Genomic DNA, 26,774 nt, shown 5'->3' on the forward strand with positions numbered 1-26,774 from the left:
CTCTCCCATCACTTCTGACCATCCTATAAAATCCAATGGGGGGCTTGCTTCACATCCCGTCCATTAAGCAATGTCACATGATGGGGCCTGGGAAGTGTGTCCTTTCCGTGATGGTGTCTGCCCTCTGGAATAGCATCCCGCTGGAATTTCAGAGTGCCCAACACTGCCAGCCTTTAAATAATCTCTGAAAATCTGTTTTTTTCAGGGTGTGTCCATCTGCAATACGACGTTTGTTTTGGTTCGGACGTATTTGTTCTCCCCGTAGTATTTACTTTTTGTTTTGTTTTTAGGAAGTGTAGGTTTTTAATATGTATGCTGTCCAGTGCCCAGAGTCAGTGTTGAGTTGGGTGGCCTTATAAAGAGCTTGGCTTCTCACATTGCCATCTTTAACCGGAAGCCTAAAGAGATCTTGATTGGAGCAGGAATGGTAAATGTAATTTGTCTCATAAATTAATTTTAAAAATCTGCCATAAGGTTTTCGAGCATGAATTATGTTGAAGTTTTCCCCAGAGTTATCTCTTCAAACCTCAAAACAAGCGAAGAAGGTTTGCAGTGGGGCTAGCTTTAGAGTGGGGGGCTCTCAACAAAATTATCTCTCATCGAACCCTCCTTCATTGCTCTCTGAGCCCTGCCAAACTTAGAAACAAGGGTTTGATTATTGCTGCCACGGGGGCCTGGGTAGGATAAAGCTGGCAAGACACAATGCACTAAGACTAAATGTGTGTAAATGTGTTTGGGCCTGTATCATTTTTAACTTAGTGTGTATGGTATGACCTGTTGCAGTTTGTAAACCATAGTTCATCTCTTGATGTATACAAACTGAGCTCATAGTCCTTATTTATAAAAATCATGCATCATAAGCTTTATTCGGTATGAAGGTCCATGTGGACTGAGATCCTTGCTAGTCACTAACAGTGAGAACTTTAGATATAGCAATATTTATTGTAGTATAGCATGCTGTAACTTGTGTTGCTGTCTGCAGGCAGGGATGAACAGGTTGAGCATGTTCTAGTTCCCCATGTAAACGTCGGGCTTGGAGATTTGCACTGCCTTCTAGTGCTTATCGTAGGCTATTGCTGTATTTGCCTAAGATTTGCAGAACAGCCCATGGGCCAATGGATTGCACAAAGCCTCGAAATGGTGCTTTGCTTTAATCATGCAGTAGATGCTTTCTAATTGATGTATAAAAGGCACAGTCGATGACAGCCCTACCACAGGTGGCAATATCTGGCTGGCCTTGGTTGAACAAAATTCAAGGCCTCCATCTCTAGACAGAGATTCCACCACGGAATGTTCAAGAGCCGTGATTCTTGCCTCGCTGGCATTGTTACCCAACCTTGGTTGCTCAAATGCAGGGTAAACTTTGGGAGTAGTTTGTTGGAGGACACACTTGTTTGTGGCCACCAATTCCTTCGTCTGAGTGGCATAGCTAGAAAACAGCCATCTGGGTCTTACTTTAAGGGTTATATGTCATCTGTGAGAAGGTTCCCATAAGTAGACCATCCGATTCCCAGTATTCTCAGCAGTGGCTATACTGAGAATTCTGGGAGTTGAAGCCCACACAACTCAAGTCACCAAAGTTGAGAAATACTGAGTAGGCATTCCAAGATTGTCTCTGTTCTTTTCACCTTGCCTGAAAGTCTCAATCTGCAAAAGTTCTGCGGTAAGCAATTTTTAGGAAAGATAGTTTAGCCAAGAATCTTGAAAGGTGAGGTCCTTGAGTCTTAATACGTCTGTGTGGGTGGTCCAGAACTGGTTAAGGAAATCCTCTTTGTGTGTGTGTGTTGTTGTGGCTGATGAGTAAGTGAAATGCAATGCTGGAACCCAGTGGAGTTGTGTTGACAGTCTTAGGTAGCGGTACTTGTAGATACTTGTTGAGCTTGGTTCCTCAGTACGTTGAGTTTGGAGGACTGGGAAAAAGAGGGACATGGAAGACTTGAGACAGGCCTGGGGCATGGAGCCAGTCCACACAAGGTTTAGCTTTATGGCATCCTCTTTGGTTCCAAGGTGCTCTATTCCTGCTTAGGATAAGAAGAATCTGCCTTCTGCCAGATAGTAGTAGTAGTAATATTTGGGGGCAGGGGGTGCATTTATACCTAAGTGGTGGACAAACCAAGCTGAAGCTCAGGAAGAGGCAATGTTTTGATGGATTAGATCTGCCCTTTTTATTTGGGGGGTGAGGGGAGGCAAGGATAATACCAAGTGGGTGGAACCATATTACAGCTGAGGGTGAGAGTGGGATTGTCTTAGTGCAATGTTTCTCAACCTTGGCCATTTCAAGACGTGTGGACTTCAAGTCCCAGAATTCCCCAGCCAGCATGCTGGCTGGGGAATTCTGGGAGTTGAAGTCCACACGTCTTGAAATGGCCAAGGTTGAGAAACATTAGTCTAGTGTTTTTTTCTTGCAGAGGGATCTTTTCTAAACAGTGCTCCATTGTAGGACATTCACTGCAGTTTTTGTGCATTTCCTGCCTGGACATAAGAAAAGAGTCTGTTCCTAATTTTCAAAAATGACATAGCCAAAATGAAGCAGTGTATCCTGGGAAGGTTTAGAAGTCACAGGGGGCCAATTTCTGTGCGAGCCTGAAAGGCAAGCAACTTTTCTGGCTCCTAGGCTGTTTGGAAGGAAACAGGGTGTCATGAGCCCCCCCGCCCCCAGTGTGACAAGTTTGTAGCTTGCCAGTTTGCAATATTGCTGCAATGAAGTTTATGGCCAATTATTATATTTGCGAGGCTGCAAATTGCTGCTGATGGTCCCAGCCTGCTCCCTGATCCTTCCTGCCTCGTATTTTGCTTTTTTCTAGACAGATGGGCACATTTGCAAACAAAGTTGTGGGCTGCATCCACTCGCTGTTTTAATTCTTCTAAGAATGAAATCCACCTGAGGTGGAAAGGCATTACTGGAAATAAATATGCTTGGAAGTTGGCATCTTTGCTTTGTGGCATGTTAGCTTCCCATTCATTTATTGAATACACATCATCCTTTTAAAAAACAAACTCAGACGAGATATGGAACAGGCTGAGGAAAGCACCCAGAATTATCATGTACAAGTAGCCCCCAGTTTAAAAACGACTTGTTCTTGTTCTTAAGTTGAATTTGTATGTAAGCCAGAAGAGTATAGATAGTCCTCGCTTAAGGACCATTCATTTAGTGACCATCTAAAGTTATGACAGTGCTAAAAAAGTGACTTATGACTGGTCCTTGCACTTATGACTGTTGCAGTGCTCCTCCGGTCACATGATTGCAATCTGGGCACTTAGCAACCAGCTCGCACTTACAATGGTTGCAGTGTCTTGGGGTCACTTGATCCCCATTTGAGACCTCCCCAGCTGGCTTCCAACAAGCAAAATCAATAGGGAACCACGTGATTCCCTTAACGACTGTGATTCTTTGCTTAATGACCGCCCTGCTTAATGATGAATTTTCCAGTCCCTATTGTGGTTGTTAAGCGAGGACTACCTGTATTATTGTATAATTCTGTATAAATAGTATTGTGTAATTAACTTGAACCTTGTGTATTTAACTCAAATCATTGTGTATTTAACTTGAATTTTGCTACAGTAGGCTCTGTTCTTAACTATGAGTCGTCTTTAAACCAGGCATTCTTAACCCAGGGACCACTGTAGTTGATGACTCCTGTTGCCCAGAACTGTCTACTCGTTTTGAGTAGCAGCAGATACCATGTTTTCCAGATGAACCTTTTCATTGCTTTCTCTAAATTTTAAGCAGAGATTTTTGGGCTGACCTTGGGACCTTAGCAAGCAGGGCAGATTCTCTGCCATTCCTCTGGGCTCAGCCTTCAGTCTCCAAAGAATGCAACCTCGGGCCAAATATTTATTTTTTTAAAATTAATTAATTAATTAATCAATCAAATTTTGGTCACTGCCCATCTTGCTGAACAACTCTTATACTTCTCTTTGTTAAATTCTGCCTGTACCCCTTTCTTTGGCAACCACGGCTTTGTGTCGGTAGCTTGTGAGTCCTTCTAACCAAAGGAACTGGAGGTCCTAATCCTGTCCCTTCATTAAGCAATGGATTATCAGTCCTTAAGATGAGCTTTTTCATCCTCATTTTGCTGTTTCAAGACTTATTTGCACTGCGCGCTTGGCATTTCAGGTTTTGATTTGCCCTCGGTCTAATCTTCTTGCCTTTTTTCCCCTTTTCAGTTCATTTTGGCAGTGGATCACCACTCAGATAATAAGGATCGCTGGAGGTCAGTCACTATCAAAAGTCCTTCCTTTTTAAGCTTTAGGGGCATTCTGGTCTGATCTGTTCTTCCCCAGTGGCTTAGAAAATGTTATCTTTCGTATCGGGTCCATCCAATTTCGGTGCCAAGAAAAGAGGAATCCTGTGACCTGTATAGGTAATGAACATTTAAAGCAATCTCCTTCAACCCATTGCATTTTGCCTAATCTGTTTATGATGAAGTTTGGAGTGGAATTACACTGATGTGTCTCCAGAAACACAATGGAAAAATCTGGGCAGAATCTGGGTTAATATGCAAGAGGAGGAATTAAGGAGACATTTGATTGTTTCTCAGTTTTGACACAGAGGGACATCTCTGTTATTCATGCAATGCAGAAAGGCTAGTGTAGTGCCAGAAGTGTGTACAAGATAGGGCAGTGATGGAGAACCTATGACACATGTTTCCAAGGTGACACACCACGATGTTTTGGGTGACACGCCAATGTTCACCAACACCCAACAACAACTATTCTCCCTGCTTGAGTTACCAAAGACATTGAGTTTGTTTTACTTGTATTTCATTTTTGTAATTATTGGATGTTTCTTTATATAATACCTATCACCATGCATGATAGGACTGCAATTTTTTTTAAATAAATGAATATGTAAATAATTGTTTCTCTTTTGTTCAGTGGAGGGTGACATGCCAGCAGAGTCAAGTTAGGCATTTCCGAATTTTTGACATGCTGAGCCCAAAAGGTTCGTCATCACTGAGATAGGGTCAAAAAGTCAGGATGGAAGAAAGATACAATTCTGACAATATCTGATCAGGAACTTAAACTTGGGGAATATGCAGCAGTGGCAAAATTAATAGCATATATTCACAACAGGGTTTTGAATTCTGCATCCTGTAGGAAGCAGAACATCTGCATATGTATGACTTCTTGTTTTTAGTAAAACAGCTTGCCTCATTGTGTGGTTTCTCAGCACTCTGAGTATAGAGTTAAGGGTCTGGAGATTTGAGATTTATTGCCTGGTATGAAGTCTGCCAAGAAGAGGGAGAGATCTGCATGTCTGGGGGAACCCAGAAGTTTCCAGAAGTTTAGGGGGAAAAGAATGGGGGGGGGGGAGGAACTTGTCTAAAAGTGGCCTAGTAAAAACCAAGCTTGATCATTGGGCTAAGGATTTTTGCTGACTGCTAGAGACAAGAACCAACCAAACTGAAATTGTGATGTGGGAAGTTGAGGAAGAGAAGATGGAATAGAGTAGCCTTGAAAAGGACATGGCTGGCTGGAGAGAATGCATGGCTTTTGGAATACATGACAAATAGCCAGCCTATCTTCAATCACACATTTCCAGTTCAATCTTTGGCAAGATTTCCAGCACACCTTGGTGTATTATTTGAAAATGTTTTCAATTCTTGCAAAATTCTTGAATGTTAATCTTCTTAAAACTCAAATGTTGTTTTTTCGTTTTTGTTTTTCCCTGTTAGTGGTACAAACCTATTTTGGAGGCACCATGAGTGGTGAACCGCCTTCAGAGGACAAGCTTCTGGAGCTGAATGTCCATTCCCATTTCATCATTGGCTCTGTTTCGGAGGATAACTCTGAGGATGAGACAGGCTCCTTGGTGAAAATTGACCTGCTGGAAGACAAAGACCAATCAATCTCACCGGTCTCTATCAGTTCGGACTCTCTTTCAGACCTGGGTTCTTCTAGTGCTCAAGAGGCTCTTCATATGAGGTAGAGCAAAATTAAAATCCACATTTCAAATATGGGATTCTTTAAAATGTCTCCCTTTCTTTTCTTGTTGCTCTAAAGGATCTTGCAAGTTCAGTAGTGACTCACAGAAGGGGAAGCAGAAGAAAAAGATGGATCCCACTTTTGAAGGTCTTGGTGGGCATATGGTTCTATGACTCAGCCATATGGAGGGAACCTGGTGCCTATCCTGGCATGATCTACAGTTTGGGGATGGACTAGGGGAGCAAAGTATTCTTGATGATTTTGTTTTTAAAGAAAGTTTAAAGGAACTTTTATTTTTCCCCCTTTGGTTAGAAGTGTCAAAAACAGATCAGAGAGTGCTTTGCAAAAAGTTAAGTTTTGGTATGTGTGTATATTTATTTTTATGCAGTAAATTTTATTTTATGCCATAGAAGGGCCAGCCAAAATGGTCTCAGATGTTTTCAGGTTCTCCTAAACTCTCCGTTAGGCTGAGTTAACGGAAGAAATCTGAAGTCCGGTTAATCACTGGTGAGTCACTTGCAAATTGGGTGCTCAAGAGAGCAAAGTATTAAGCCCTTTGGCGTCTAACTCATACTACAAGTGATTTATTCCAAGCACAATTCTCACAGTCTCTTTAGTAAGATGTATTGAGAAGAAAAGGATGAGGTTACAAGTATTTCACCAATTGAACTTTTATCAGTTTAGATCCAATATATCCTGCTGTGTATTAGGGCAGAGATGTTCTGATTTTCTTTCTAACAGCCTTCAATGAAATGGGAGGTCTTTTTATTGATAATGGCGAAGGCTTATAGCTGGTTGTTTATATAGTGGTCTGTGGAGTCCTTGGTGCTCTCTGAGCTTGGTGGTTTGCTTGCAGACGTTTCATTACCTGACTAGGTGACATATATCATCAGTGCTAGTGAGTGTGGAGTTTGCTCCCTGTTTATACAGTCAGGAGCAGAAATATTGGAACAAGAATAACTGTTTTGGCATTTGGCCTCTGTACACCACCACACTGAAGTTGAAAGGAATCATGCCCAGATGGGAGCGAAGTCAGGACTTTCAGCTATAATTCAAGGGGTTTGACAAAAGTGGGGCACTAACCATTCAGGAAGTACGGCCAGTGGCATACACACACCCACCATCGTTGGTGGCTCATAAGTAATGGAACAGATCAACAACATGACAAACATAAGGATCACCTTTAATACCTGGATGAAAATCCTTTGCAGTCAATGACTGCCTGAAGTCTGGAACCCATGGACATGACCAAATGCTGAGTTTCCTCCCTCAAGATGCTTTGCCAGGGCTTTACTACAGCTGCCTTCAGCTGCTGCTTGTTTGGGGGTCCTTCTGCCTTCAGTCTTGTCTTCAGTAAATGAAAAGCATACTCTGTTGGGTTGAGATCAGGTGACTGACTTGGCCATTGAAGAACATCCCAGTTCTTTGCCTTGCAAAACTCTTGGATAGCTTTTGCCATATGTTTTGCAATATGAAGCGGCGTCCTATCAGTTTGGCAGCATTTGGCTGAATCGGAGTAGAACATATAGCCCTATACACTTCAGATTCATCCTGCTGCTTTTATCAGCAGTCAGGTCATCCATAAACACCAGTGACCCAGTTCCATTGACAGCCATACATGCCTGTGCCATAACACTGCCTCCACCATGTTTGACAGATGATGTGGTATGCTTTGGATCATGAGCGGTTCCTTTCCTTTTCCATACTTTTCTCTTCCCATCATTCTGGTGCAAGTTAATCTTGGTTTCATCAGTCCAAAGAATCTTATTCCAGAACTGGGCAGGCTTTTTTAGATGTTTGCTGGCAAAGTCTAATCTGGCCTTTCTGTTTTTGAGCATTACCAGTGGTTTGCACCTTGTTGTGAAGCCTCCGTATTTACATTCATAAAGCCATCTCTTGACTGTAGATGTTGACAATGACATGCCTACCTCCTCAAGAGCATTCTTGACCTGGCTAGATGTTGTGAAAGGGATCCTCTTCACCATGAGCAGAATTCTGTGGTCATCCACTTTAGTTGTCTTCCGTGGTCTTCCAGGCCTTTTGCTGTTGCTGAGCTTGCCAGTTAATTCCTTCTTTTTCAGGATGTTCCAAACTGTTGTACTGGCCACTCCCAATGTTTTTGCTATCTCTCTGATGGGTTTATTTTGTTTTCTCAGCCTAATGATGGCCTCCTTCACTTACATGGACACCTCTTTGGACCTCATGTTGAGAGTTCCAGTGAACAGCTACCAAATGCAAATGTAACACTCAGAACCACCTCCAGGCCTTTTATCTGCTTGATTGGTCATGGGGTACCCAGGACACAGGCCACACCTGGCCATACAGCTGCTTGTCAGCCATTCATTCCATTACTTATGAGCCATCAATGATGGTGTGTGTGTGTATGCCACTGGCTGTACTTCCTGAATGGTTAGTGCCCCACTTTTGTCAAACCCCTTGAATTACAGCTGAAAGTCCTGACTTCACTCCCATCTGGGCGCGTTTCCTTTCAACTTCAGTGTGGTGGTGTACAGAGGCCAAATGCCAAAACAGTTATCCTTGTTCCAACATTTCTGGTCCTGACTGTATACAGTAGCTTGCCCTGCCACCATTGGTGGGGGTGTGGTTTTCTAGTTCCTTGATTAGAGTATCATTCTCTGCATGATTGTCTGGTGTTAATCCCTGCTTATCTGGTTGTTGGTTGCTAGTGAGGATGTGTTCTGGGTTTTTTTTTTTCCTTCCTAGCATTTTTTGTCTTTTTTGAATGGTGTGTAAATGTGGTTTATCCCTATGGGGTTCATCTCTATCTCTTTATCTCTAGGTTATCTCTGTATAGCTCTAGTGGTCTCCTGAATCTGTATCAGTCTGGGAATCAACTTTCACATAACGCCAGATAGTACTGTTATCTGTGAATCTTACCCTGGGGTGATCTGTCGAAACAAATCTATGTTAGTGATTACAGATTAAAAATTCTAATTAAACCCAACCAAACATTGGCTAGCAGTTGTATAAATGGAACCTAATCATGCTCTTGTTTTTACAGGGATTAAGAAAGATCCAGATCGCATAGATTTCTCATCACAAAATGTTGCTATGCTTAAAATACCCAGAATGAGAAATCCTTGCCAATTTTCTGCAAAGTACTAAGCATTCTAATTTCTCCCCCCTCCCGCCTACCCTCAGTTATCCAGATGTTGCTGAACTACAGCACCCAGCATTCCTTACCATTCACCAGGCTAGTTGGGGCTGCTGGGAGTTGTAGTTCAGCAATATCTAAGGACCACTGTTTCTCTGCTTCCATCTCCAGGCTGGAATCCTGGAGTCCTACTGTCAATCCTACTGTCCTTTGCTGCCTCGTTACTGTGGGAACTGATGTTTGCACATATCTGGAAGCAGCAGAACAGGGACAGATTTGTGTTTGCTCTGACTCATTGAGGAATTCTTGATTGATTTCCAAAGAGCCCCAAGGTTCCCCAAAACAATATTTGTAATCCAGTTACTGTAGAGTGAGAATGGCTGAATGAGTCTCTTGGAATAGGCTTGGGGTTTCTTTTTACATTCGTAACAAACAAGTGGGGACCTGCAATTAAACTGGTTAGCATTAGAACATTGCTTTCTTCCAAAATAGTTCATTCCGTTCTTGCCATTGAACATTTTCAGTCTGTGTTTAAGCATTTTGGGGTACTCTATCTTCCTTTGTTGGGAGTTTTTCAGCTGATCTTTTTTAGAGTTCTACAGTTTGTAGGGTTTCTGCAAACCTGCAACATCCTTAGTCTTATGCAGGAATCAGCAAGTAATATCCACGGAGGCCAACTTACTTGCAGGACTCCCAGTTAGCATCAGTAGAACCCCAAAATGAAGCAAAAGCAAATTAATTTATTTTTTAAAATTGCCAAAGCCTTGCCACATCAATAGATCTGGATTTCAGTCCTCTTTTGTGAGATTGTGTGACGTTTCAGATGAAGACGTTGACAATTTACATTGACCATCCCACTTGTGAGATACCAAGTGTGAGACTGCTGAAATTTAAGTGAGCCTGTTTTTTTTTTTGCACCTGACACTTGAAAAAGCTGCCTTACCTCTCTTCTAAGGATAGGCTCTTGGAGAATTTGAATTGCTCTCTGCATATGTTATGCATCAGATTTCTCCCAGCCAATATTAGTACTAGAAGCTTTGCAAATGGTGCTTCAAGAACACCACAGTTTGATTACGTTTACAGCAAGAACTAGAAAAGCCATTAAGAAAAAAATCTAGTGCTTGCTGGGTCCAAAACGGAAACCTCCCATGAGGAGCGGTTGCTACCTGGCCATTGTTACGTATTGTAATGGACCTATCTGGTTTCAGCCTCTCTGCTTCTCACCTTGCCAGTTCAAGCCTTCCTCATATAACTGTAAGCAGCATAAGTGAGTGCTTAATGTTGACATTTGAGTGCATGTGGTGTACACAGCTGTAACTTTGTTGATCTGAACTGAGAGTAGAAATGTCAGTGTTAAACACCCTATCGGATAATATGAGTTTTCTGCACAGCAAATTGGAGCGTGAATATTCAGAAGCAAGGTAGCTCCTAATGCCCAAATGGGGGACGGCTACCTCCTTTGGTGCTTTTGGTGAACGTCTCAGAGCAGCAGGGAGCGGTTATTGAAAACACAAGGAAAGGCTAGAGTTGGGCTGGCCAGTCCACAGGAGGTGTGCAGTTGCAGCACCCCACTTCTGTTGTTGCACCAGCACTTTGGAACACCCTCTCCCTGAAATTCGATCAGCCCCCACCGTATTCGTCTTTAGGAAGTGATTAAGAAACAAAACTAAGAGAGCCTTTCATTCTTAATATCGCCATCTATTATGTTTGTATTAGTTACCTGTTGGTTTCTATGGGTTTTATTTTGATAGTTTATATATATAAACATATTTAATCCGCTGCAATCATTACAACTATAATGCTAATAAAAGACCTGCAATACAATTATATAAAACATTCCTCTCTCACCCCTATGGGTGGTATGGTCTTCTTCAAACTGGGGTCCTGCACAGTATCTTCACTGTTCCTAGCCCTGCACTCTTCTGGACAGAGAGCTCTGATGTTGTTCCTGGGCTCTGTTGGAGCCCCTCTCCCAGCTTAGGAGTCACGGCCCCAAGGGCTCCTACCACCACTGGGACCACTTTGGCCTTGACTTTCCACATCCTCTCTAGTTCCTCCTTCAGGCCCTGATACTTCTCCAGCTTCTCATATTTCTTCCTGATGTTGCTGTCACTTGACAACCCTTCATCTATCACCACCACTGTCTCCTGGTCCTTGTCTAGTTGATTGTCTGGTTGATTGGCCAGTACCTGCCTGTCTGTCTGGATCTGAAAGTCCCACAGGATCTTAGCCCTGTTATTCTCCATGACCATCTGTGGAATCTCAATAAATATATATATAATTGTATTGTAGATCTTTTATTAGCATTATAGTTGTAATGATTGCAGCGGGTTAAAAATAAAAGTAAATAAATATATTTGCAGCCCTCCTAAGTATTTTGGTGGATTTTTTAACAGGAGAAGCTTAACACATTCTTTGTACCCTGATCCGCTCCAAATGGCAGGTTCCCCATGGGGATAAGACTTAGGGCATCATTTTACTTCTTAAGCCTCTACCTTTTAATAATAAGGCAAACCAAACATTTTGTCTACTGCTGTGTCCCCAGGCAGGGCACAAAGACAAAATTTGGACTTCAGGCCGAGAAAAATTACCATGCTGGAGCAGATGAACTGATTGATTGATTACATGCCATCAGGTTGGTGTCGACTCTTAGCGACCGCACAGATACAACTTCTCCAAGAGAATCTGTCCCCAGTGTGGTCTTTCAGGTCTTCCAAGGGTGCACCATCACTGCTGTAATTGAATCCCTCCACCCTGCTGCTGTTATCCTCTTCTTACCTTTCCTTCCACCTTTCCCAGCATTAGAGCCTTCTCCAGAGCACTGGGTCTTCACAATGTGTCAAAAAAGCAATGAATACTGGATCTAAATGAGCAATATGGTGCTCCTATTCTAGAATTAAAAGCTATTATGAGGAAGTGGGCAACCTTGAGTGAGAAAATCAGAGTAGGCCATGCTGTAAACATGCTGGGAACTTCCCCGTATACCTTATCACTCTCCTAAATATTTCATTGCACTTGAGTGTGACCAGGACCAAATTTGGTGCTAGACTGAAAGGCACATGCTTGATTCCTAGGGTACCTGGTGTCAATAGGGAAAATAACCTGTAGTAATTCAGATGTTTCTGAACTATAACTTCTAACAAACTGAAAGAAAGATAGGCCCTCCCTGATCTCAGTGAACAAGGACACATAATTTCCTCCCATAAATGCTGGTATAGGTGCCAAACACCTATGAGAGGACATCAACAAAATGACCAGAGCAGCTGAATTCACTGCCAGATCTGTGGCATCAGAAGTGGTAGCTTGACCTATCTAGGGCTTAAACATGAGGAGATGGAGCATCAGTTGAAAGTCATCCTCACAGCAAAGCTGTTTGGAGAAGCAATTGAACAGGTCTAGGTAGAAGGCAAAGATAAGAAGTCCTTGGCTACAGTTCTTAGCAGGGAAGAAAACAGTTAGAAGTTCTGCATCCTCTTTTTGTAACAAAGACAAAACCTCAACCTTCTTTTGGATAAATACAGTCAAGGAAGCACATAGTGGAGCTTTAGCAAGAAAAACCTACATATATAACCAGGCAGAGGAAACAAGCATCAAGATAAAGCTTAGAAAGAATGGCTGGGGTTTTTCTAGCTGGAACTCTTCAAGCAGAGTTTGGACAGCCATCTGCTACAGAAGTTCTTGCTCTCAGTTTCTTGTTGTGAGCAAAGGAGTTGGATTACTGTAGATGGTTTTTGGGGGACCTGTTCAGAATCTGTGATTCTGCTCTGAGCTTGGTTGGAGAACGGTCACTGCTGATCCATATTTTAACTCTGATCTAATGCTGAGAGCTTTGATTGTATGTCTCAGTTTTTTACTTCATGTGGTTCCTTCCACCATTATAATCTGCTTTGAATAGGCTTGCAAACGTATTTTACATAAACTTTCCTTGAAGTCATTCTCCCTTGGCCATCTTGACATAATCTTCTTGTCTGTAACCTTTTTCAAGAGAAGTAACCAAGCTCTGGAAAGTTATAAGAAGGCTAAATAGCTGAACTGGAGTAAGGGCCGGGAGATGTGCCATCAAAACACGCAGGTGCTGTGTGTCTAAAATAGGGGATGAAATATACCTTTCTGCGCAACAGGACCACAGCCTTGAACATCTTTCTCAATCTGTTTGCTTTTATTTGGCCACCAAGATAATTTGACCTGTTGCTGCAAATTACTAGGAAAAGCAAAACACTGTTTTCTTCCTTCTCTCCCTCCTAAAATGTGGTCCTCTTCCTTGTCCTCCAATTTAAGCTAGATTTGGAAATTGCTCCCCCTGTGCCTACCCAAAAAAGCTTGCAAAATAATCTGGTCTTCAGCTTTCCCTAAATATATTTTTCCCCAGGATTCACAGACTGAGCCTGCCAAATCCAGCCAACATCTGTTCTTCTTGCTGTTCTCTTGACAGCCTTTCTGTTGCCCCTATCCTAGGAGATCCAAATGAGCTAATTCTCCCTCTAGTGATGATCACCTTGGCCCAACCCATCTTCTCCGTGCCTTTCCTTTAATTTTGAATACGTTACTCTTGTTCAGAAGAGCAATCCCCAGTCCTTGCTATCTTCCTTGTCAAGATTTTGGAAGTGGTTTGCCCTTGCCTTCTTCCTGGGGCTGAGAGAGAGGGGCTGGCCCAAAGTCCACCAGCTGGCTTTATGCCCACAGCAGGGCTAGAACTCACAGTCCCCCAGTTTCTAGCTTGGTACCTTTAACCATACACCAAACCACTACCGTTTATAACTGAACTGCAAACCCATGCCATATTTATAATGGTGAAAACAAGATAGGAAGAGTGGACTTTGATCAACAGGTACTTTGGGGCCTGTTAGGGTGTCTGCCAAACCTGCCTTTTTAAAAAAGACCAAAAAAAATCTGTTAATAAATCATTGTGAGCTGATGTGCTCCAAAACATTTGCATTGCAGATTTCAATAGGAATTGATCTGATGTTGTTGGCCATCTATTTTGCTGTCCGTAATGTGGTCTCTTGGTTTTGATACACACCAAGTCTATTGAAAGGCAGCTTCTCCTTTTGTGAGAGGCCAAGAGGAAACATCTGCACAGGGTTGGCGTCTTTGTGCTGCAGCTTGGGGTAGATAGAATGGAGCAATTTTTCGTTGGTGCTTGGACAGGACGTAAGGCCATGGTTCTCTTAACAGCTGATCCCTGTTCTGGGATGTTCTGGACATGTTGAGAATTTTTTAAAAAATATTATTTTAAACAATGACCACAATCACATTGTTGTGTGCCTTTTCAAACTGACTTGTGAAGGTGATTCATTATGTCCCATCAAGGTGGTTTCAACTCTTAGCAACCACACAGATCTTCTCCATGAGGATCTGCCCCTAACCTGGTCCTTCAGGTCTTCCAGTGGAGCTCCCATCACCCCTGGAACTGAGTCCATCCACCTTGCTGCTGGTCATCCCCTTCTTCTCTTTTCTTCCACTTAGCATGGTATTGCAGATGAATATCATGGGATAAGTTTTGATTGTTTGCAGTAACTTAACTACTGAGCAGTTAGACAGAGGACTTTAGGGTAGATCTTTGCACGCAGGAGATCAGAAAGTCAGGCTTTGGCGTCTCCAATTATAGATGCTACTTGGCAATACTGAACTTGATGATGTTTGCCTTCATGTTTGTATTTGCACATCACATGGTGCCATCAGCGCTTTGCTTGATGCGTAGATAAGCCTGTTGCACAAACCTGTTGCTATAGGCTCATGGGCAGATACCAGTATAGTTCATAAATAAACAGAGGAGTGGAAGAACAATCCTTAGAAGTTTTGGAGATTCACGTTGAAGATCCTCAGCTGGTTTTGCCAAACCTAGCCCCACCAAATGCCTTGACACAAGGGCTCCCAGAATCCTAGATGGCATGGCCATTGGAATTCTGGGAGTTGTAGTCCTAGCACATCTGGAGGCTAGCATGCCTGCCCAGACTAAGTTCTGGAATCTCTCTGGAGACTGTTAGTCTTGTTGGGTATGAACCACCATAATGGAACATGTATTAAAAATTAATTCTGCATTGTTAGTCATCAGTGAGAATGATTCATTTATTATTTTAATCCAGGGAAGAGAAATAAAATATTGGTTACTGAGAAGGTCAGTCTGAGCTTAGGCATCATTTGATTTGGAGGAAGTTTAGCATTATCTCTGAAAAATCCGGGTGGAGGGCAGCTGTGTTCCTTGCAGCATCTCGGATGTCAGTGCTAAAAGCCATCTTTGGATATCACCTGGCCACCCCAAATAATGTCCAAGCCTTTCATTTCTTCAGGCATTTTGTCAGGACTGACAGAGCAAAAGAGGGATGGGGGAAATAAAAAGTTGTTGGACAAAAACCATGTTAGTCTGCAGTAGCAAAAAATCAGGAGCCTGGTAGCAACTTTTCTGACTCACCAATTTTATTAAGAAGCATAAACTTTCATAAGCTGTAGCTTACTTCATTAGATGCATGGAGCGGCTAAACTAATGTAGGCTTTAAATTTTAATGTTGGGGAAAGGAGGGGAAGACAGGTTGGTTATGCAGAGGCAAATTACATGTGACACAGATTACAGATAACTTATCAATAGTTGTAAGGCATTAAAAACTCATCATGTTTATTGAGAGCTTTTGAGATTGCCTGAAACATTTTGATGTACAGTACAGTATGTGAATTCAGCAACCTGTCACTCAACAGTGCTGTTAAAGTCCTGTTTTTCCAAAACAGTCATCTTGAGGTCTGCCGTAGAGTGTCCTGGGAAGTTGAAATACTTGGATATTACTTTATTCTTTTTTCGAATCTGATGTCACACCTGGGTCCATTCATTCTTTTGCAGAAATACAAAGAGCTTCTAAATCTCAGATCACATAATCTGAATTTAGTGAACAGTGAAATATAATATTGGACATCAGCAGAATTGTTTTCTCTGTTCTCTGTCTTTTCAGCCCCCATTCAGGCAAGTAGTTATTTATTTATTGATTTATAAATCAAATTTATACACTGCCCATCTCGCTATCAGTATGTATGCCAGTTTAGGGCCTGGCTTAGGGTAGTATCCAGCTGTATCCAGTTATTTGTGAGGATTAATTTAGTTGTCAGTAGGGTTTGGCTCTTCTAGGCATGTTTTGCTGTTTGTTGGCACACAGCTCACCCCTGCCTTACCTCAAGATGGCTTCTAGCAATACATTAAACATGCAGTTAAAACAAACCTTAAAGCCATACAATATGCATGTTAAAACAAAATGTTAAAATAGTTTAAAACGTTCAAATAGTCAGGGAGAACAAATAAGTTCTGAACCCCTCTTGGAGCTCCTAATAAGGAGAGTGTCTGCTTCGGGGGTAGATGGTTCCATGACTTGGCCATGGAAAGTAACAATTAACTATGGACATCAAAAGTATCCACAGTGAGACCTTCAGAAGATGTCCTGTTGATAATCTAAAAAATCAAGGAGACAATATGGGAGTAGGTGGTTCTTTAAGTATTTTAGGACCAGGGCATGATGCACATAAAAAACAGGTGGGGCTTCAATTGCAATGTCTTGACCTTTTTGAACATATCCTGTGGATACTCCTTTACAAGGGACTAAGCCTTCTAAAGCTTTTAACCTCATCATGAGTGCCTAGAATTGGGCTCTGAAAGCAATTGGTAACCAGTGAAATTGGTTCCATGTAAGGATTATGGGAGACCTTTAGAAGACACCATTCACCATCCCTGTTGCTACATTTGGGACCAACTGCAAGTTCTGGAGTATTGTCAAGGACTCTTCTACGAACAGTGCGTTACATAATCCAACTTTTAAAGAATGTATTTGTTTATATTTTATTTATTTTTTGCTTTTTGGGTTGAGTACAAAAATGAAGGAATATAATGTATGAAATTATAAAAGAAAAAAATCTAAAAAAGAAACAAAATCATACAAGGTGTATCATCATGGATACATAAACATATATAACATTTCTACATAAGCATTTGACATATGGATAGAGGAAGTGGATTCTTTGAGCCGTTCTTGTAGCTACAAGAGACATTCTTCAGCACTGGGAGGATAACCATATGGTTAGACAAACTCAGTGGTCTGCAAAGTTGATATTAACAATGTACAAACAAATTATTTATTTATGTAGATTAGGTTTCGAGAATGATATTGAAATGTGCTACCATAATCCAACCTTAACGTTACCAAAGCCATTTTTTTTCTCTTCCACATAGGGACATGTAATTAGGTTATCAGCCAAAGCTGATAAAGGGCTTTCCTTACCATTGTAGTTACATGGCTGTCAGAATCAATATTTGATCATTCAGGGGGATCCTCCAGACTATAAACTTCATGCTTAAGGAGAAATGCAATCCCATCCAGAGTAAGCATTTCTCTAGAATCCTGAAGACCAGCTCCTGGCATTGGTCATCCATCATGTCTACATTCATTTTCACTTTGTTTTTCCATATCCAGTCCCTTATATCTTAGACATTTCAAAAGCTCTGGAGATATCCAGCCCAAAGCTTGCAGGAATGGAGAAAGGCTGATGATAATAAATTCCAAACCTGTGAATGAGCCTTTCTAATGGCTTCATTAAATGTAAATAACACACTGAAGATGGAATGTTAGGGAACCCCACAGATAATTCAGTGTCTCCTAGTATCACTTTCTGGTGGGACCTCAGAGAAATGGCACTTCTACTCATACCTCCCTAAAATGTTCCAGTGAGATACCGTGTCAGTGGTATCAAAAGCTGCTGAGAGATTCAGCAGTATCAAATCCAGGCTTTTTGGCAGATACCTAAATTGAAGGTGATTTTTTTTCCAAGCAAGATTCTTTAGTTCTCTTTAGCAAGATTTATTGAAACAAGAAGGATGGGGTTACAAGAATTGCAGCAACTGAACTGTTTTCTACAGATAATTCTCATTATTCACAGTAGTTGTTCTTTGAAAATGCTGCAAATACCACATTAGCGAATGCTGAAACCTCAGCTGGGAGCGTGTGCGTCAGGCAATTCCAATGTTTTGATGCTCTGCATGTCTGCGAATGAGCATGACAGTGCTGTGAGTACTGATTTTGGGGTTATAAAGATATTTTCGCAAATAAGCGAATTCACAAATATGGAACCTGCAAATAACGAGGATTGCCTGTATTTAGAATCAATATATCCAAAGTATTAGGGTGGTGGCTTCTTGATTTTTTTTTAACATCCTTCCTATGATCTGGCAAAGAAGTGAGTCTTTTGCTGGTAACAGAGAAACTTACATCTGCTTATTTACATAACAGTGTCCTGAATTTTAGTTCGTCTGGAAGCCAACCATTGCAATAAATAGGGTTGCGCTCTCCCTTTCTTACTCTCAGGGTGAGCGTGGTCATCTCTGTGCCCAATTCAGATCTAAATTTAATCTGAAAGAGATCAGGTTAATCTGTTTCATCCATGGGCTTCTGGACCTCCAGCATGACCACCTTCTCCACCAGCTTGCTTAATGTTGAGATGGAATTGATGAGATTTTTATTGTGCTACTGTGGTTTACTGTATATCCAGAGTCTTGTGAGTGGGTGATATACATATGCTGGAAATAAATAAATATGAGCATTGGGCAATAGTTATTCTAATCAGTTGAATCCAAAGACAGTTTCTTAAGTAGGAATCTTAAGAAATGAGGAGTTCTGCAAAAATGGAGAACCGTTGGCTATATAAACCTTTAGAGGCCCTTGTAAGCCAAGCCAGAGATGGGCCCAACATACAAGTAATGATACTAACAGGCCACTTGGGAAACTGTAAACTGGATTTATATAGCCCATGGGTTGGAACTGTCAACGCTTTTTACCTCTTCAACCCCCTGCCCTCTCCCCCACCCCAATGATGGAATGCCTATTAGACCTTGGAATACAGAAAAGTAGCAAGACAAGGGAGAAAACAAGGCCATTCCATAAATGATTTTAGAGTCCAGAGGAGAGGGGAAGCAGGTTCTGATTGATGGGGGAGAGAATATGGGGCGGAGTGTATTCTGGATTCTAGATGCAGGAGGGGATCTTAGAATATTTCATTCATTGGAAGGACTACCCTGACACAGGAAGATTATGGAAAGTGGCGGTGGATGTATACGTATCCCAACTTGTTCACCAGTTCCATCTGAAATTTCCATTCATGTCTCTTCCCCGTTGAACTGCCTCCTGCCACGCCAGCCTTTAAGCGCCAGGAAGAAGAGGGCTCTGTGTTCCTTACCATGCCTGTCTTGCAAGTTGGTGTTTCAAACTCAGATGTTGAACAGGGGAGGGAGGGTTGCATTGCAGCTTCGCTGAGGTATTTCAGACTTTTCAAAGCTGCTGACTTTGGTAATGGGTGGTCTGAAAATATGTGTAATAAAAAAAGTTGTCAAAAATTGCCCCTCCCTACTCTGATGATGAGGATCCTGGAGGAAAATCTGTCCATGTGACACTACGGATAGAGTTGACACCGACTTGAAGGCATATAATCACTCTGATGATGTCATGCCATCTTGGGAGCCAAACAAATGTGTCCCTCGGCTACAAGAAAATTGAGATAGGCCTTAATCTTTTAGGGATGTTAAAGTGTTTCATTTATCTTTATCTTTCCAGACTTCTGAAGTGTGGTGGCCAAACATGTGAAAGGGTGCAGTTTTGGGCATCCAGTAACCTGAGACCATCTCTTTGCATCCTAATCTTACATGGAATGTTTTCCTATTTCAGAAAGTTTATGCGGGTAGAATTTAAAAAAGTTGAGTTTTAATTTTGGGGGGTGGGCAGTTCTTTAATACTTTTCATATCCCTGTGGTGGGATATTGTTTTTATCTGAATGTTAGAGGTGTGAGTTTTCTTACAGGAGTTTCAGAAATGGAAAGATGAGACAAAATGTTTAAAAAATGAATAAATATTGGATATTGAAGCTGCAGAAGGCTGGATTGTAGCCCCAAGTCATGCCAGAGCAACCGCCATAAGCAGTAAGCAATGCTGGGTAAATCTTACATACCTTGTAAGATGATCAAAGTAAGATATTGTAGGTAACGCCTGTTTGACAAGCGGGATTCTGTATCATCTCTGTGTTTTACTTAGCATAGGCAAGGATTAGATGGTTAAATAATGACGCTAGTCAGGAAAGTTGCTCTGCAGTGAGATGGACGGGGACAAATTTGAAATATAAATAAATAAAAATAAATAAAAAGGTGGCATGGTGCGAAAAACTAGCCTTCTTACCTATATATTGCCTCGGTCAACAGCTTTTGGGGTGGGTTGCCGAGATATCTTTATTTCAATCTCTTTTCATTCATAGAAGGATAAACCACATTTTGGAGAAGGAAGGGGGGAAGATAGAGTTGTAGTCTCTACCACTGGGAAGAAATGCTTGAAGAAACCAAACTGTTGAAGACCACAGCTGGACGTGGCACGTGCTTTTCAAGTATCCTTGTCCTTCCCATGAATTGCAGAATAGCTTTACGCAACTTGTTTTGTTTGTTTAACTACTCAGGGCCAACGTCAGTTGGACTTGTTTTTGGTGATGTGTGAGATTGGGTTATCGTAGCGTCAGTGGTTATTTTCAATAGGGGGTTGCTCGTGAGTCCGATCAGAAAATAACTTTTTTCCCAGTGCCTCTTCAGTTTGCTCCTGCAGTTACTAGTCTGGCGTGTGCTCTTAAATCAGCAGATTTATGCATTCTGGGAGGGAAGCTGTCTTACCAGCTGCTTCGGCAAACCACCAAAGAGAGAATCTTCCAGCCTGGGGCTTTCAAAAAAATTTCTGACTTTTTTTTTTTTGTGGTATACAGTTCTCAAAACCTGGAGCTGAATGCAGCTTTCAGATGTAGCCTGGAAGCCCACTTTCTAAGGGTTGATTCTGTTTGTTGGCGTTCCCAGTTTGAGGAAAGTTGGTTGAATCTTGTAATTCGTGGATTATCTTCACCACTTGGTTGATGAGAGCAGCGTTCTGATTTTGCAGGACGAGCTCTGTGCCTCCCCATTACATAACCAGTAGATCTTTATACTCTCTTCCCTCCTCCAAAGCTTGCGCGTATTCTTTTTTTTCTTCTTTCAGCCTGTAGCATTTCTCTGTCCCTGCCTGCCGCCGAGTGTGCGCATGGAGTGAGATAGGCAGTTTGGTGTGGAAGCAAAAAAAAGCAGGGGGACAAAGGTTAAAAATGCAAAGCAGTTGATAGGAGAAAAAAAAATCCAGCTTATTTTGGGGGAAGGAGGGCAACACGAAAAACTAGTTTTAGGCAGCTGCTTTGGGTCTAACGTCGCTGGGTCTAGCATCTAAACTTGGAAGACACCTTTGCTTTCCTCAGCCACCATGGATGAACCCACAGAAGAAAACGGAGGGATGAGATATCATATGCTTCAGAGGTAGCAGATTGGCAGCAGCTACGTTTCGGATCTGGTTTCTGATAGATCGTTTCTGGGGAGCTTTTAGGTGGATTTTGGACTGCTTGTGTTTTAAATGTTGAGATAGTTTTCCTCCTCTTCCTTTGAGGGGGAAGAGAGTCCCACTTGGTTGCTTGGGCATTTGACGGCGAAGGCAGGGAATTACTTCTTGTGTTTGGAAAGGAAGCTGCGGGAAGGGTTTTAATTCTTGATGTTGAAAAACAAGGCACTAAGGCAAAGGGCAGATCTGTCCATCTCTGTTTTCTAGTTCAGTTTTGTTTTTGCATCACTGGGCAAGTTGAAATGGCTTTTGTTGGGCGATTTTGGTTATTTTTGGTGTATTTTGGGGGGGGGGGGTTGGTTTTTTTTGCATTTTAACTTTGTGAGCTGCTCAGAGCCACACAGGCGAGATGGGTGGCTGTATAAATTGAACACACACACAAATAAAGAAATTCTCTCTTCGGTTTGTTTCCTGTGTCGGTGCTATTATGGGAATACTAATGCTGGAACTCACGGCTGCCTATTGAAATCAGCAGGATGTAACTTGGAATTGGCGTGCTTAATTTATTACTGGATTTTAAAAAAAGATGTAGCTCTAACGAGGGACGCATCTAATATTGGCATCTCTTTGCTACAGTGTGGGAATCTGGCATCTGTCCCTTGTTTGCAGAATGGCTTGCACTGATGTGAGAATCAAAGATTCCCAACTCACCAGTTTCAGCCCTATTAGTTATTGACATTTTTGGCATTCCTGTCCTGGGAAACCAGATCCCAACGTATCTTCTAGATCTTCTCCCTAGTGTTCCAGACAACAGCCTCAGATCCTGGCCTGTTTCTGGGTGTCATTTCAGATGCTAATACTTGTCTTTTAAAATTCCTTCCTTTTGGGAGTCCTTGAAAGATCGTACAGCTCTGCACAGTTCCATACGGGAGCCTAGAATGATGGTTTGTAGCTTATTAGCCAAGCGTTGGCTAAAAAGGTGCAGAGATCCTAGGTTCGTTTAACGCATCTAGCGTTAAAATGATCAGGTAGGAAATGATGGTGGAAGAAGTCTCGATTTCTAATCAGTTTCTGCAAAATCTGTCTGGCAACTATAACGGTGCTGTGTTCCTTGTCTCCTCAGGCCAAGCATGTCCGGCCTCCATCTCATGAAACAAGGCCGAGATAGGAAGAAGGTGGATCTCCAGAGAGATTTCACAGTTGCATCTCCAGCAGAATTTGTCACCCGTTTTGGAGGGAACAAAGTTATTGAGAAGGTGAATAGTGACTTCTCTCTCTCTCTCTCACTCCAAACTGGGTTCCAGTTTCCCATGACTTTCAAAATTTATAGCAGTTCGTGGTTCAATCATGGTCAACGGTGAAATAAACATACAGCTGCGAAAGGTCTTGGCCCAATATATGGGATCATAATGGTAGAAAATCAATTTTAAAATGTGTGAATGTAGGGCACTAGTTCAGACATCAGTTATATTTATGCATCATTTATTTATATTTATATTTATATTTATATTTATATTTATATTTATATTTATATTTATATTTATATTTATATTTATATTTATATTTATATTTATTTATTAAATTTCTCCCCCGCCCATCTCCCCCCAATGGGGGACTCTGGGCGACTCATACAAAATATTAAAACCATAAATACATAATTCTCTGTTGCAGGAAGGACAAGGTTTCTTATTCTGTTTGACACTGGATCTTTTCCTTAACCTGGTTTCACAGTGGGTTACATTATTGTCCACCTAGTCAGAATTTTTTTCCTAAATCTTTATGTTTTTATTTTATTTTTCCTAAATAAAATCATGCTGAACTATCATGTTGTTTCTTTGGTTTTGGCTTAACACAATGTGCGAGCCCAGCTTTTTGGCTTACCTTGAATGTATGAAAGAGGACATTATGAGTTGTCCAACAAACTATGGTTAGCGTACAATGTAAACTCAGCCATTGTGAAGTATATAGCTCTTGAGGACATAAAAGCAGGAGAGAAGATTTGCTTTATACATGTAAGAAAAAAAAATCTTTGATATTTCCTTCAATTAGCAGGGTTGCTACCTGGATTTTGGGGAGATACTTGCAGTCAGAGAGAAATTACCAGTTCAAAACAGGAAAAAAATTCTGACTGGGTGGACAATAATGTAACCTGCTGTGAAACCAGGTTAAGGAAAAGATCCTGGGTCAGACAGAATAAGAGAATTCTGCAACAGAGAATTAGCACTATCCAATATGCATGTAATAGTCATGGAGACCATGACATAGGGATTTCTACGTAGAGTTGATTCATCTCAGAGTTCTGGTTAGTCTTAGGTGAGAATGTGGATGTCTCGTGGTGGCTTCCATCTTACGTTGGCTCTTTCTATCCATTAATCCAGGCAATGTGGAGATACATCTGAATAAGCTGTGTTGTCCAGATAGTTAGTTCCCAATTTGATTGGTGATTGTAAATCTGAACCATTTTATCGCTTCCCCCTCACGTTTCTTCCCTATCTAGGTTCTCATTGCCAATAATGGAATAGCAGCAGTAAAATGCATGAGGTCCATCCGACGTTGGTCTTACGAGATGTTCCGGAACGAGCGAGCCATTCGTTTCGTGGTTATGGTGACGCCTGAAGACTTGAAAGCCAACGCAGGTGAGATTATGCTTTTCAGAGCTTCTTCTGGAAAAATGATAAATTACTTGTGTCCTACTCCAGAAAGTAAAGGCTTGAAGCAAATAAAGCCCTTTCTTATGAGGAAGGTGGAGAAGAAAATGTTGAAAAAGTAAGGAGAACAGGGAGTTGAAGTGGGAAGTCAAAAATACATATCGTAAAGAGGCAATGACAAAGGAAATGAAAGGAGAACAATCAGTACGGAATAAAAGAACAGAACAACAACAACAAAAAGACAGTGATGGCCAGGGGAGTCCATGGGGGTGGGGTGGGGTGGGGTGGGGTGGGGTCAGAAAATGGCAGCAGCAACTCACAGTGGAAGCCCTGCTTTTTTATGAGTATTCCCAGTATGCAGGTTGGTTTATCTGCAGGTGGCACATTTTTCATGGTATTTTGGTTAAAATTTGGAGGGTCAGCTTATCCACGGATGGGCTTATATGCGAATATATACGGTAATAAGAAAAAGAAAAAAAGGAAGCATCTGGGATATTTGAATGCTCTTTATTCTGTAGTCACTTATCTCTCTATATCAGTGTCTCTCAACCTTGGGAACTTTAAGATGTGTGGACTTCAACTCCCAGAATTCCCCAGCCAGCCATGGCTGGCTGAGGAATTCTGGGAGTTGAAGTTCACACATCTTAAAGTTCCCAAGGTTGAGAAACACTGCTCTATATTGTAGCTTACTTAATATATCTGTGGGAATAGGTGTGTATATCTGCCTTTTTGTATAAAACAAAATGTAATGAAGACTTTTAAATAGAGATGTGTAGTTCCCGGTTTTCAAGCAAATGCAAAGCAGAGAGGTAGGATTATAGAATAGCAGCATGTTCTTTACCCAAAAAGCCTATTCAAAAAGTTTACAAAAATATTTCTAATAGAATCCACTGTGGCTCAAGGTTCCAGCTACTTTGGACTGGGGCATATTGGCAAATTTGGGAATACGTTGTGGGGGTTTTCATGGAATGAGTGCTGAGATGGGCTGGTTGATTCACAAACTGGCTGCCATAGAGAATGAAACTACAGGTAGTCCTCATTTAGTGATTGCCTCATTTAATGACTGTTCACAGTTACGACGGTGATGAAAAGGTAACTTTGCGGCCAATCTGCACATTTATGACCTTTGCAGGTCTGTAAAGCCAAGGAAAGCTGAAGTAAGATCATAAGCACACTTGTGGTTTCACTTAGTGACTGCTTCGCTTAACCAAGTTGCCGGTCCCAGTTGTGGTTGCTAAATGAGGACTACCTGAGGACTACCTGTAGTTACAAAGCCTCCATTATCAGAATGCTACCTGTCACCTCCTCTACCTATCTCTAGGATGTTGCCTCTTCACCCAAATCTTTCCTGGGAAGGTTGGCATACTTTCAGACTGCACACCATGATCCAGCCTCCTGTAATTTTACTGTGCTGAAAAATGAGGATAATGCTGGTCTTTTGTACGGCAACATAGCAGCTTCCCAACTTTTTAGTTAAAAGACTTTTTTTTTTAAGCCTGGTGTCCAAAGCTTGGCAGAGGAGATATCTGTAGGCACACGTAGATCCTAAGATACGGTAATCCTAATTTAAAGCTATGAAAAGCTGGGGGGAAACTGCTGTTCCGTGTTTATAAGAGACTCGGCACCTAGGTGCCGTGAGTTGTATGTGGATCTTAACCCACCATAAGATCCTCTGGATGGATGATACGTAATTTGAATAAAGAAATTATGTTACTCCAGTAGACTGACAGTGAATAGGTAGCGTTTTTGTCAGAGAGACACTTCAATTATTTATATTGTTTGTAATCATTAAGCCCCAAATAGAAAAACCAGGAGAAATCCCCAAAGAATTGTTGCCTCATGAATCTCAAATTGAGTTGATATATGCACTGTTTACGAAATCTGTTTTGGAAATGTAGAAGTTGCCAGTTGAATGAACAGCCCCAATATTGCCTTCTTTTTCATATTTGCAGAATATATTAAAATGGCTGATCATTATGTCCCAGTGCCTGGAGGTCCAAATAATAACAACTATGCAAATGTGGAGCTGATACTGGAGATTGCAAAACGGATTCCAGTACAGGTGAGAAGGTGGAAATACAGAATTTACCAAATAAAGAATAAATGTTAGAGGTTTTGGTGACCTCATTCTGACATAGTTGTTTGCTTGGTTTTAGCTTAGCATGCTGGGTGAACTCTACCTGTTTTGGTTTGTAAACTAGCCTTTATTAAAACTTAACATGTAGCGTGGACCAAGTCAACTGCGGGTTATTTAATTCCATAATTCAACAGATCATGGCTTAGCTTGTTGTGAACTGGGCTTGTGATTGTCTGAGCTTCCTTGACATGGTATAGAAAGAGAAAGGTGTCTGGTTGCCTGTTAGCTGACCTGTTCAGATTATAAATGCATCTTTCCCAATCAGTGGTTACACTGGTTGGCAATTCTGGGAGTTGTACACTGGGCTCAGTGATGGTGAACCTTTTGGGCTCAGCGTGTAAAAAATTCAGGAAATGCCTAACTTGACTTTGCTGGCGTGTCACCCCCCCCCCGAACAAAAGAGAAACAATTCTTTACATATTCATTTATTTTTAAAAAATACAGTCCAGTCATGTGTGGTGTTATGTATTATATAAAGAAATGTCAAATGATTACAAAAATGAAATACGAGTAAAACAAACTCAGTTTCTTTGGTAACTCAAACAGGGAGAACAGTTGTTGTTGAGTGTTGGTGAACACTGGCATGTCACCCA

At 41.5% G+C, this 26,774-nt stretch overlaps 1 protein-coding gene across 6 annotated transcripts in view; it reads left to right on the forward strand.

The window, feature by feature from the left end:
- The window catches only part of ACACA (acetyl-CoA carboxylase alpha), a 237,437-nt gene that overhangs the window by 8,432 nt on the left and 202,231 nt on the right, over window positions 1-26,774 (forward strand). For 4 of the 6 annotated variants that reach the window (XM_088152435.1, XM_088152437.1, XM_088152436.1 and 1 more), the window contains exons 2-6: window positions 4,168-4,214; window positions 5,679-5,928; window positions 22,520-22,652; window positions 23,894-24,032; window positions 25,997-26,106. In XM_088152435.1, coding sequence (XP_088008561.1) covers window positions 4,168-4,214; window positions 5,679-5,928; window positions 22,520-22,652; window positions 23,894-24,032; window positions 25,997-26,106 — 679 coding nt within the window. The other 2 variants (XM_088152440.1, XM_088152441.1) reach the window with 2 other exon arrangements.

Source organism: Python bivittatus, unplaced genomic scaffold (assembly GCF_059951505.1).
Source record: "Python bivittatus isolate LINGU-HERP-01145 unplaced genomic scaffold, Pbiv_v1 ctg000690_np1212, whole genome shotgun sequence".
Classification (NCBI taxonomy): domain Eukaryota; kingdom Metazoa; phylum Chordata; class Lepidosauria; order Squamata; family Pythonidae; genus Python; species Python bivittatus.